The sequence below is a fragment of the Bos javanicus genome, chromosome 19 (genome assembly GCF_032452875.1).
Source record: "Bos javanicus breed banteng chromosome 19, ARS-OSU_banteng_1.0, whole genome shotgun sequence".
NCBI lineage: Eukaryota > Metazoa > Chordata > Mammalia > Artiodactyla > Bovidae > Bos > Bos javanicus.
Window position 1 is genome coordinate 25,478,372 of NC_083886.1, and position 13,675 is coordinate 25,492,046.

At 41.5% G+C, this 13,675-nt stretch overlaps 1 protein-coding gene across 1 annotated transcript; it reads right to left on the bottom strand.

Annotated features, from left to right (window-relative positions):
* Nucleotides 1-8,768: 8,768 nt before the first annotated feature.
* Nucleotides 8,769-9,592, bottom strand: LOC133231590 (elongation factor 1-beta-like; the record flags this gene model as incomplete). The annotated part of the gene is made up of 1 exon (XM_061389953.1): nucleotides 8,769-9,592. A coding segment is annotated over one exon (384 nt), but the record flags the coding sequence as incomplete, so codon positions are not given.
* Nucleotides 9,593-13,675: the final 4,083 nt, after the last annotated feature.

Sequence of the window (13,675 nt, forward strand, 5' to 3'; positions counted from 1 at the left end):
AGATGAGAGCCAAACCCAAGCATCTCTAGCCTAGGAAAATACTCCCAGGGGATCTTTCCCCTCATCCCATCTCCTGGCCCTGAAAATTCAAATTTCACCCTCCATTCCACACGAATGCTTATCTTACACCAGCACCAGCACACCTTCTCCCCCGAGACCCTGGCACCGCTGCCTAGTTTTGAATCTTTTTATGCAATTCCAGTCAAAGGTAGTGACTCATTTTGGTGGTGACTCATGTAGATTTTCGTGATTCCTTGTGCCACAGATATAGAGTCATGGCCTCTGGGAGCTTAAAGAAACCTCTAGAGATATTTTGGTCCAACCACCCTGACTTCAGAAAACTCACATCCAAAGAAACTTGTTCCAAATGTTCTTGGCCTTCAACACAAATGTGAGCTTATTGAGGACAGCCAGATCCATCTGCTAAGCTCAGCTAATGTCATTTTATAAACCATAAGCATCTATGACACATATGCCTACTTGGACAAGTTCTCAGAAACATTTTCACATTGCTTCTTTCTCCCACACCCATGTCAGTATCTAGAGGCCCACCATGTGTGTCACAAAGATAAAGGCACTGTTAGAACCCAAGAAAATTATGAAAGGAGTATGATTCCTCATTATACTTCTGGCACATGACAATATTCACAGAGCACTTTGAAATCTGTGTTCTCATTAGAATTTTGCATCTGCACAGTTGAGTCTCATCCACAATGAGGACCAGGATTAGAAAATATCAGTAAGAAGGCCAGTTTTTATTATCTTCACTTGGCAAATTAAAAAAAAAAAAAAAAAAACAGAAGCTAAGCAATTTTCCAAAGGCCATGGGGTTATAGGGCTTCCTAGGTGGTCCAGTGGTAAAGAATCTTCCTGTCAATGCAGGAGACACAAGAGACGCCAGTTCGATTCCTGGGTGGGGAAGATCCCCTGGAGAAGGAAATGGCAACCCACTCCAGTATTCTTGCCTAGGAAATACCATGGACAGAGAAGCCTGGCGGGCTACAGTCCATGGGGGTCACAAAGAGTCAGATCAACTGAGTGACTAAGCACGCATGCATATAGGGTTAGTTAGTAGGGCAGCCTGCAAGTGCTGACTCACAGCCCAGTATTTTTGCCTTCCTCCATGATTGCCTCTAATAAATCACCAAAGACTTCTGAACTAAACAGAGTGATGCTGACTCTCAGCATAATGAGTCTCGGAAATGGGAAAGGTACGACAGTTGAGAGAAGAGAGCCTTGCTTTCTAACCCAGCCTCTTCTACTTAAGGCCATGTGAGCTTTCAAAGCCATTCCTTCCTTCCACATATCTTGCACCTTTGTTCATTCATCTGTTCTATGATAAATACTCAGACCCCCTTCTCCCACAGGATACCAAAAGCTATGGGGGAAAAGGGGGCCTTAGGTAATTAAATTAAATGGACAGGTGATAAGATTGAGAGCAGGAGGATATGCCCAGGAATAACTCATGCACAGTGGAGCTCTGATGAATAACGGCTGGTTCTTGGGCTGGCAACTGGAGAGATGCCCAGACTGGAGGCGGTAGCAGTGGTCCAGGCAGAGATGTGACAGCCCGAGAGGCAGTGGTCACTGAAACTGAAAGAAGTGAGCTTGGGAAGGAATCCTGGAACATCAGCCAGAAAATATCTAGCCTTGATTTCAGAGTTTATGTTTGTAGGATCTGAAGAGATTAGGATATTAAGGCCCTAAAAGACTTCAGACCTTTATTTGGTATTTACAAATAGTTGCCCAGGCCAGGATATATGGAAAAGCAAATATGAATCAAGCTTCCTCCATGTGCCGGGCAGCAAGCTGAGCAACCCATGCTCCTTGTTGCATTAAACTAGCTGTGATCAAGCAAGGTCAGCATTGGACCCAGAAGTTGGGAGACCTGGCTTCTGGGCAGACACTGCTATTTATTAGCTATGTGACACTGGACAGATCAGTTACCCTCCATGGGCCCCAGTTTCTCATTTATGAAACAGGAATCATAGCACACAATTCAAATGATTATTCTGAGAATTAAATAAATTGAAATACAGAATCAGTGTGTTGATAAGTATAATGTTCCCTGGTGGCTCTTTCCTGGTGGCCCTTCTCTGGTGGCTTACTTAGTAAAGAATCTACTTGCAATGCAGAAGACCCAGGTTCAATCCTTGGGTTGGGAAGATCCCCTGGGGAAGGAAATGGCAACCCACTCCAGTTTTGTTGCCTAGAGAATCCCATGGATAGAGGAGCCTGGTGGGCTACAGTCCATGGGGTCACAAGAGACTTAGAGACTAAACCAGCACCACAAGTATAATGTAGAAGGTGTTAAAAATCCATGGGGTTTTGAGTTTTGTCTTTCTAGAGTTTGTGGCCTCATGCTAGAAAGCACCAGAAGAGGAACTTACTGCCCCAAACTCCAGCCTTGCCCGATCAGTGTTAATGTCCTTTGTATCACCGTGGCCCTCACTTCCCTTGAATGAACTAGTGAAAGACTCAGAACAATAGAAGCTTCTGCCCTGCCGTGGACACTTGGAAGAGGGCATGATTAATTCCCTGGGTCCCAAAACACTTTGCTGACTTCTCAAGCTCAGCGGAGCCTCAAGAGATTCACCCATCTTCATGGATGTTTACCCATCCATCCATCTTTCTCACAAAGTTTCCCACTGAGACAGCGGTGATGGGGATGGGAATGAAGTCCTCGAACATTCCACAAACAGAATCCTCTAATTAGCTCCCAAATGAGAGCTCAGGATAACTTGGCTGAGAGGTGGCTGGGGATTTGCTGATTGTCTTCTGCATCTCTGCTAACAAGGCCAGAGGGAAGGGACACCCAGAAAAGATTTTGCTTTCATTTGTGTCCTTTAGAAAGAAATCAGACCTTAGAGAGGAGGGTGGAGGAGGCCAATTAGTGATGGATGGTTTCAGTAGTGTCCTTAACAAGATTCATTAGCAAAGTTGCCGATAGAGGGAAGATGTGTTCAAAACAAGTTTGCCCGGGTGTGAGTCAGCCTCTCTGCAAACACTTGCCGCCATTTCTTCACTTTTTTCTGACTTTCGGCATTTGTGCTTCCACCCCCGTCACACCCCAAAACTCTCCTGTCCACCCACCCCTCCTCCATCACAGCCTGGTTTTCTTCAATCCCATATTAAATAAATGTGCCTACTCTGTTGTATATATTGGCTGTATCATTTTATACCTGCATCAGGATTTCCTTAATCAACCCTATCCTAACCCTTTAGACTGTTTTCAGTTTTCCATTATTAAATGCAAAGTTTTATATATCTCTGCACAGCTGTTTCCTTGATCGGACCATATGCACATATATATCTTCAAAACTTATGAATATTGACAAATTATCAACTAGATGTATTGCAACATTTGAATGTTCTGCCAATTCAATGCAAGAGGGCCCCTTTCCAGACCTTAAGCAACTTCAGGTATTATCATTTAAACCAGGGATCCCCCAACCCCCAGGAACCGGCCCACAGAACTGGAGGTGAGTGGTGGGCAGGTAAGCGAGCAAAGCTTCATCTAGCATCCCCATCACTTCCACTGCGACCTGAACTCTCCCCACCACTGCTTGCATTGCCACGTGAACCACTGCACACTCCCCTTGCCTGTGGAAAAAACTGTCTTCCATGAAATTGGTCTCTGGTGCCAAAAAGGTTGGGGAGCTGAGATCTTTACAATGTGATAATCCCTGTTTTCCATTACTGTTCTACGTTGCATTTTATTGTAAAGGTTCTTTTTCTTCTTCGAGTGCAAGTATTAACTCTTAGCTGCAACTATTTTCCTTATTTATATTTGCCTCTCATTAATGCGCATTGTGTTTTTGACATACAAACTTTTATCTTCTGTAGTCAAGTATATAAATATTTTACTTTATGACATCTTTCTTTGCTGCCATACTTGAAATTATTTTCCCCATCTCAAGTTTGTGTAAATACTCATCTGTTTTTCTACTATGTATTTTATAATTTTATTTTTTACGTTTTCCATTTTTCCATCCAAAATTTTAGTACACAATTTGACATAGGGATACAATGGTATGTTGGTTACTCTATAGCCTGTGCTCCCAAGACAGCTCCCAATAACTTGAAGAATGCTTTTGTCAAATATTAAATGTTTTTGTACACGTATCTCTGCTTCTGAACAGCTTTATACTCTGTCACACCATTCTGTGCTTGTGTCACAGTGTTTCAACCACTGTAGCCGTGGAACGGATCCGCAGGTCTGAAAATCTCATATTCACGTTGCATTCTCATACTCTTTCCTCCCAAATGTATTAATAGTTGATAAGTATCACATGTTCTCTCTTCCAGTTTAGCTATAGAATCATTTTTCCCACTGAAATCTTCTACCATTGGGGTCTTACTTAGAATTCGTTGAATTTATAATTTGGGGTTGGAAGCTTTACAGTATTGGATCTTTGCATGGTATGATCTATCCATTTTTTCTAAAGAAAAGTTTTGAAGGTTTTTTTAAAAATGAGTTTCCCTGCTTTTATTAAATTTATTTCGAGATATGTAATATTTTTACTCTCATGAAGTGGATATTTAATATGAGATATGAATATTTTAAGACTCTTAATCTGTGTTGTTAAACTATCTACTAACAGAAAGGTGATGCCTTAATTGCCATTTAGAAGTTGTCCATATCCATCGTCACAAATATTATTTTTAATCATTTCAAATTTGAGAGGCAAAAATATATTAAAAATTTACTTTGCATTTTCTGTTTCATAGTGAAGCTGAGTATTTTCTTCTACTAAACATGGTATTTTTCTCTTTTGTAAATTGTCTTTTATGTTCTTGCTTATTTATTCAGTGAGATGTCAGCATTTTCACTTCAATATTTTTATTTTTTAGTTTGCTCCAGATTTCTGTTAGATCATTACAGGTTATGGCAACCCACTCCAGTACTCTTGCCTGGCAAATACCATGGACAGAGGGGCCTGGTAGACCGCAGTCCATGGGGTCACTAGGAGTCAGACGCTACTGAGCGCCTTCACTTTCACTTTTCACTTTCATGCATTGGAGAAGGAAATGGCAACCCACTCCAGTACTCTTGCCTGGAGGATCCCAGGGACGGGGGAGCCTGGTGGGCTGCCGTCTATGGGGTCGCACAGAGTCAGACACGACTGAAGCGACTTAGCATTAGCATATTAACGTTTTCATATTTTCTGCAAATATTTCCCCAAATTTGTTGCTTGTCTTTTAATTTTGGTAATTTTTACATATATTTAAAAAATGTTTATGTAGTCAGATCTACTAATCTTTTCCTTCATGCCTTCTTCCATTGCTTACATGCCTAGAATGCCTGCTATCGATGACAGTTATATAAATAGTCACTTATTTGTTCACTTGGGTTTTTAAAATTTGGAGCTTTGTATTTAACTCTTAAATCCATCCTGCATTTATTTTGGCACATCGTGTAATATAATATATACATCCAGGAGGTCTTTGTTTTTCAAATGAGCAACCAATAGCCTCAACAGGAGGGAATAATCCATTCCCTGCCCCACCCTCACTGATTTATAGTGCTTAATTTACGATGAGAATGCAAGTTGTTGCAACATCTTTGAAGATCATTTTGCCAGTATCTAATAAAGATGAAAATGTACACACCCTATAACCCAGCAGCCTCACTCTTAGGTTTATACTCAAGACAAGAGCACCCATGGGCACGCATATAAGAATGTCCACAGAAGCATTATTCATAATAGTCCATTGAAAACCCAAATGTCCATCATCAATATAATAGAAAAATATTCTGTTGTACATTAATACAATAGGGGGAATACAGTCATGAACATGAACTTGTTAAAAATTTATGAACAGAAAACTCATCTATTGATAAAGTCAGACCAGAAGGGGGAGCTCTCCAGCCCTGTGTGGATCCAGAGCCCAACAGAAAGACAGACTCCTGTTCTAGCAGCGACTCAGCCAATGAAAAGCAATGAATTCTTTGTTTGCCACAGCCCTCCCAACTTCCTTTAGCCCCCATGATATTATTCTCCTTCCCCTGCCTTAGGGGGACTTGCACTTGGCTCTCCATGGTTGCAGACTCTGAACTGCAATTCTCTGCTGATCCTGAATTAACCCATCTTTGCTGGAGAAATGTCTAGCAGTCTATTTGTTTTAGGTCAACAAACTAAACCCATACCTGAATACTTGGAAGAATCTTGGAAGCATATTAAGGAAGAGAGAATATGTATTATATGAATTATATGTGTGTATATATATATATGCTTTCCAGGTGGTGCTAGTGGTAAAGAACCTGCTTGCCAATGCAGGAGACATGAGGCGCAAGTTCAATCCCTGGGAAGATCCCCTGGAGGAGGGCAGGGAAACCCACTCCAGTATTCTTGCTTGGAGAATCCCAGGGACAAAGGAGCCTGGTGGGCTACAGTCCATAGGGTCACAAAGAGTCAGATATGACTGAAGTGATTTAGCATGCATGCACACACATATCATATATATGCTCCAGAAAAGTGTGTCCAGCTGGTCTGTCTTGGATCATAAGCCCATTCCTTAAGCCAGGGGAGAACCTGACTGTGAGAGTCTCTTCAAAGCTATCCACATGGAAGAAAGAAAAACGACACTACAGGAAACAGGGCAGGTAATTAAGACAGAATGAGTGCTATTAGAAAAATAAATATCTATTATAGCCTTTTCCTTATCTTTTAACTCATCATTTCTAATTTTTTTTCTCTTCATTTTTCTGTAACCCTTTCTGTAAATCCTCTAGACTTTTCTACTCAAAGTGTGGTCAGCTACCCGGCAGCATCTGTGTTATGTGAAAGTTTGTTGGAAATTCAAAACCACAGGCTTTCCTCAAATCTTCTACATCAAAATCTGCATTTAAACAAGATATCCACATAATACATATGCACAGTGTGGAAGGAAAATCAGAATGGAGTTATATAGCTAAGAGAGCTCTCTCAAATGGAGCCAGGAGGCCATTGAAGAAGTGTGACGATGAATGTCGCAACCCAGATGGAGTCTGAACTTTGACCATTTACAGTAAGTCCCCTACATGCATACCTTCACGCTTTGAACTTTCAAAGATGTGAACATGTGTTCCATCCCATTGGGCGGGAGTGAAACTGCATCTTGCCTTCCGTCTCCCATTGCTGACGATCTTTCATCTCCCACCTCCTCTCCCTCCTCCAACCAGTAACTCTTCCTGCCTGTTGACTTGATTCCAGCCCCTGAAGCCAGCTGTTGTACCGTACTACCTTGCTTTTCATTGTATTGTAAGATTAAAAAGGTTTTCTTTATTTTTTGTGTTTTTTTATGTATTGTGTGAAAAGTATTATAAACTTATTACAGTACAGTCTATACAGCCTATTGTGTTAGTTGGGTCCCTAGGCTGACTTTGTTGGACTTACAAACACACTCTCAGAATGGATCTCAGACATACTCTCTTGTCTTACTGCAGACAACCAGAAGATTTGCCCAATATTTCAGAAACTCAAAGTGCTTATTGGACCTGTGCCCTAAATAACTCCTAACAAACTCTCTCTCTTACAGACAAATACTTTCTTGCATCAGTGCGTGCTTAGTCACTTCAGTCGTGTCCACCTCTTTTTGACCCCTTGGACTGTAGCCCTCCAGGTTCTTCTGTCCATGGGATTCTCCAGGCAAGAATACTGGAGTGGGTTGCCATTTCCTTCTCCAAGGGATCTTCCCTACCCAGAGATCGAACTTGGGTGTCCCGCATTGTGGGAAGATTCTTTATCAACTGAACTACATCCAAGTTAATCCTAATTCTTGCCAGACAACTTTAACAACATTGTGGCTTTTGCCTTTCTAATTCCCCTGCCCCTTTCTCTTCCCTGAAACACTCGTTTTACCCAAATCTGTGTCTCCAGAATTGCAGCTCCTAAGACCTCAAATAAACTCTTTCTTATTTGCAGCCTTCTCTATTTCTTGGTCAACAACGGTAACGTTGGTAAAGTTAAAAATGGTAAAGTTCTTGAAGTTGGTTCTAGAGTCTTAATTCAGTTTTCTGCAGTGATAACCCTAATTCTTTACTTTGAAAAATGAGAAGGATGGGTCTTCCATGGTGGTCCAGTGGTTAAAAATCTGTTTTCCAATGCAGGAGACATGGGTTCAATCCCTGGTCGGGGAACTAAGATCCCACATGCCATGGCGCAACTAAGCCCATGCTCAACTAGAGAGCCTGCCCGCCATAAATACTGAGCCCACATGCTCTAGAGTCCATGCTCTGCAAAAAGAGGAGCCATAAGCTGCCACAAAACAAAGCCCACACACTGCAATGAAGATCCAGCATGGCCCTCCCCAAATTTTTTTTGAGGAGATGATTTTCCCAAGAACTTTTCTGCTGAACCCCTTTGCAAGCTTTTCTTGGTTTAATAAGATCTTTCAGGATCACTGAGAACATGCCTTAGAGCTTTTAAGCATTCTCCTGTGTCCTCCATTAAGGCTGCCCCAATGAGAACCATGCATTCAGAATATTCAGCTTGGCTCTCTCTCCTAGCTATCTACTAATCTTCCTTTGTTGATCCTTGCCTGCAGGAGTCCAGATTTAGAGCACTGGAAGCAAATATGAATTCCTTAAGCTTCTGTGCTGATCCAGCTTCATAGAGTCCTGGGTGGAGTGGGGTGGTGGTAAGATGTCTGCTAATGGGCTGACAGTGCCTTCAAAGAGCAATGTGGGAAAGCCCTCTGTGTTCTCTGGGTTATCATTAGGTTCAAACCTCAACTCTGGGCTTCCCAGGTGGCGCTAGTGATGAAGAACCTGTCTGCCAATGCAGGAGACCAAAGAGATGAGGGTTCAATCCCTGGGTCAGGAAGATCCCCTGGAGAAGGGCATGGCAACCCATTCTAGTATTCTTGCCTGGAGAATCCCATGGACAGAGGAGCCTGGTGGGCTACAGTCCATAGGGTTGCAAAGAGTTGGACACTACGGAAGCAACTCAGCACACATAGCACAAACTTAAACTGTGTCTGTGGGCTTTGCATAACCCTGGGGAGGGGAACATGGCTCTTGGGAAAGTATGAGAATGTGAGGACCTCCTCTATGATAGTGTCTCTCTCTTTCTCTTTCTTTGTCTTTTAAGCTGTTATTTAAGGGCACTGATCCACAATGGATTTTGGATCTTGTTGAATGCAGCCATGACCATAGACTGCACATTTTCATCAAAAGCAGTGATCTTCTCCTCCAGTATATCTGTTCCAACTTCATCATCTTCAACTACACATGTATTTGAAGTTTTTTAATTCCATACCCCACTGGAACTAGTTTAGAAGAGGCCCAGACTAAGCCTTCTGCTTGAATGCTTCTGACGCACTTCTCCAGTTTTGCCATACTTGTCTCATCATCCCAAGGGTTCATGTCTAGTAAGACAGATGACTTGGCAACAAATGATGGTTGTTTGGCTTTCTTTGACTCATACTGTGCAAGGGGTTCTTCTCTTAGCCTCTTGGCTTCTTCACTTTCCTCCTCCTCATCAGATCCAAAGGGATCAATGTCCTCATGATCTTCATTATCTGTAGCTCCACTTTCTGTGGTGCCTTGCACATTAGCAGGGCCATATTTCCCCAAAGCTTTCTTCACCCCTGGCAGACAGGTATTTTTGTAAGATTAGATGTGATTATACCTTGGGTTTCCCTGGTGGTTCAGACAGTAAAGAGTCCACCTGCCAATGCAGGAGACCCAGGTTCAGTCCCTGGATTGGGAAGATCCCTTGGAGAAGGGAATGGCAACCCACTTCAGTATTCCTGCCTGGAGAATTCCACGGACAGAAGAGCCTGGTGGGCTTCAGTCCATGGGGTCGAGACTGAGTGACTTTCACTTCATATACCAACATATGGCATGACACAAGTCCGGAGGTGGTGGGCCCGAAACGGCTTCAAATTCTGCCATGTTTGCTTGTGATGACATAGACCCCCAGATGTAGCTCGTGTCTTCCAAGGAGTCATTCAGCACCCAGAGGTGGGCAGGGCTTTTCAGGTTTTCAAAACCCATGATGACAACTGACAGAGAACTGGGTGGCAGCGGAGGAAAAGGGAATCACAGGCAGTTGCCGCCGAGCACTAAGAGGGATAAAAAGGAGGGACAGCATCTTGGTTTGACACTTCACATGCATTTACACCCACCCTCCATCTCTTTTGTGACCCTCTTTTGTAAACCCTATGAGATAGAGTTATTCTTTCAGAGCCTCTTTATTTTCCCTGTCCCATGATTTTAAAACTTTGATCTTGAATGTTCCCAAGATATCATAGAGGCAGGAATTTCTGGGTCTAGTACAAGTCTCTTGTGGGTGAGGCCATTTTGTGGATGGATATCACTGAGTTCTGCCAACTAGGTTTAAATTCCCATTAGTGAATTTTGTCACACTAACTGTAAATCTTTTATTGGTTCTACTGGTATCAACCACTCGATAATAGGAACACACACTGTTTTCCAAAGTTTCTGCCCTCATCTCATTAAATGTCCATGTGAGTGAAAGTTGCTCAGTCATGTCCAACTCTTTGCAACCCCATGGAATATACAGTGCATAGAATTCTCCAGTCCAGAATACTGGAGTGGGTAGCCTTTCCATTCTCCAAAGGATCCTCCCAACTCAGGGATTGAACCCAGGTCTCCCACATTCCAGCCAGATTCCTTGCCAGCTGAGCCACAAGGGAAGCCCAAGAATACTGGAGTGGGTAGCCTATCCCCTCTCCAGCGGATCTTCCCAACCCAGGAATCAAACCAGGGTCTCCTGCATTGCAGGTGGATTCTTTACCAGATGAGCTACCAGGGAAGCCCAAATGTCCACAGATTATTTTACTTGGCAGAAAGTGAAGAGGAACTCAAAAGCCTCTTGATGAAAGTGAAAGTGGAGAGTGAAAAAGTTGTCTTAAAGCTCAACATTCAGAAAACGAAGATCATGGCATCTGGTCCCATCACTTCATGGCAAATAGATGGGGAAACAGTGGAAACAGTGTCAGACTTTATTTTTCTGGGCTCCAAAATCACTGCAGATGGTGACTGCAGCCATGAAATTAAAAGACGTTTACTCCTTGGAAGGAAAGTTATGACCAACCTAGACAGCATATTGAAAAGCAGAGACATTACTTTGCCAACAAAGGTCCATCTAGTCAAGGCTATGGTTTTTCCAGTGGTCATGTATGGATGTGAGAGTTGGACTGTGAAGAAAGCTGAGTGCCGAAGAATTGATGCTTTTGAACTGTGATGTTGGAGAAGACTCTTGAGAGTCCCTTGGACTGCAAGGACATCCAACCAGACCATTCTAAAGGAGATCAGTCCTGGGTGTTCTTTGGAAGGGATGATGCTAAAGCTGAAACTCCAGTACTTTGGCCACCTCATGCAAAGAGTTGACTCATCGGAAAAACTCTGATGCTGGGAGGGATTGGGGGCAGGAGGAAAAGGGGACGACAGAGGATGAGATGGCTGGATGGCATCACTGACTCGATGGACGTGAGTCTGAGTGAACCCTGGGAGTTGGTGATGGACAGGGAGGCCTGGCGTGCTGTAATTCATGGGATCGCAAAGAGTCGGACATGACTGAGTGACTGAACTGAACTGAACTGATATATAATAATTAAATATATAACAATATATTATTATATAATAATATATAATATATAAATTATATAATATATTATATAATATTCTATTGTAATTATATAATATATATATTATATATAATTATATTAAAATTATATAATACATTATAGAATGTAATATTATATATTATATAATAAATTATATTATATAATTAATTATAATTCTATGTTAATTATATATAATATAATATTTATGTAATATAATATTATATATATATATTATAATAATATAAGAATTTAAAATGTCCATAGATTATTTTAATTCTTTAGGTAAAAGCCATTGCAGGAAATAAGGGCTATTATTTTTAGAGGAAATTGTTCCATCTGAAGCTGTAGGTTCAGTGTGTCTGTGGGAGGAAAGAGTTCAGGAACCTCCTTCATCACCATCTTGAACTGGAACCACCTATTATTTTTAAAATACACCACATTAACAAATTGAAAAATAAAAGCCATATGATTACCTCAATAGATGCAGAGAAAGCCTTTGACAAAATTCAACATCCATTTATGATAAAAACTCTCCAGAAAGCAGGAATAGAAGGAACATACCTTAACATAATAAAAGCTATATGACAAACCCACAGCAAACATTATCCTCAATGGTGAAAAATTGAAAGCATTTCCCCTAAAGTCAGGAACAAGACAAGGGTGCCCACTTTCACCACTACTATTCAACATAGTTTTGGAAGTTTTGGCCACAGCAATCAGAGCAGAAAAAGAAATAAAAGGAATCCAAATTGGAAAAGAAGTAACTCTCTCACTGTTTGCAGATGACATGATCCTCTACATAGAAAACCCTAAAGACTCCACCAGAAAATTACTAGAGCTAATTAATGAATATAGTAAAGTTGCAGGATATAAAATCAACACACAGAAATCCCTTGCATTCCTATATACTGAGAAAATAGAGAAATTATGAAATTAAAAGACGCTTACTCCTTGGAAGGAAAGTTATGACCAACCTAGATAGCATATTCAAAAGCAGAGACATTACTTTGCCAATGAAGGTCCATCTAGTCAAGGCTATGGTTTTTCCTGTGGTCATGTATAGATGTGAGAGTTGGACTGTGAAGAAGGCTGAGTGCCAAAGAATTGATGCTTTTGAACTGTGGTGTTGGAGAAGACGCTTGAGAGTCCCTTGGACTGCAAGGAGATCCAACCAGTCCATTCTGAAGGAGATCAGCCCTGGGATTTCTTTGGAAGGAATGATGCTAAAGCTGAAACTCCAGTACTTTGGCCACCTCATGAGAAGACTTGACTCATTGGAAAAGACTCTGATGCTGGGAGGGATTGGGGGCAGGAGGAGAAGGGGACAACAAAGGATGAGATGGCTGGATGGCATCACTGACTCAATGTATGTGAGTCTGAGTGAACTGCAGGAGTTGGTGATGGACAGGGTGGCCTGGTGTGCTGTGATTCATGGAGTCGCAAAGAGTCAGACACGACTGAGCGACTGAACTGAACTGAACTGAAGGAAACAATTCCATTCACCATTGCAATGAAAAGAATAAAATACTTAGGAATATATCTACCTAAAGAAACTAAAGACCTATATATAGAAAACTATAAAACACTGGTGAAAGAAATCAAAGAGGAAACTCAAAATGGATTAAAGATCTAAATGTAAGACCAGAAACTATAAAACTCCTAGAGGAGAACATAGGCAAAACACTCTCTGACATAAATCACAACAGAATCCTCTATGACCCACCTCCAGGAATATTGGAAATAAAAGCAAAAATAAACAAATGGGATCTAATTAAAATTTAAAGCTTCTGCACAACAAAGGAACTATCAGCAAGGTGAAAAGACAGCCTTCAGAATGGGAGAAAATAATAGCAAATGAAGCAACTGACAAACAACTAATCTCAAAAATATACAAGCAACTCCTGCAGCTCAATTCCAGAAAAATAAACGACCCAATCAAAAAATGGGCCAAAGAACTAAATAGACATTTTCTCCAAACAAGACATACAGATGGCTAACAAACACATGAAAAGATGCTCAACATCACTCATTATCAGAGAAATGCAAATCAAAACCACAATGAGGTACCATTTCACACCAGTCAGAATGGCTGCAATCC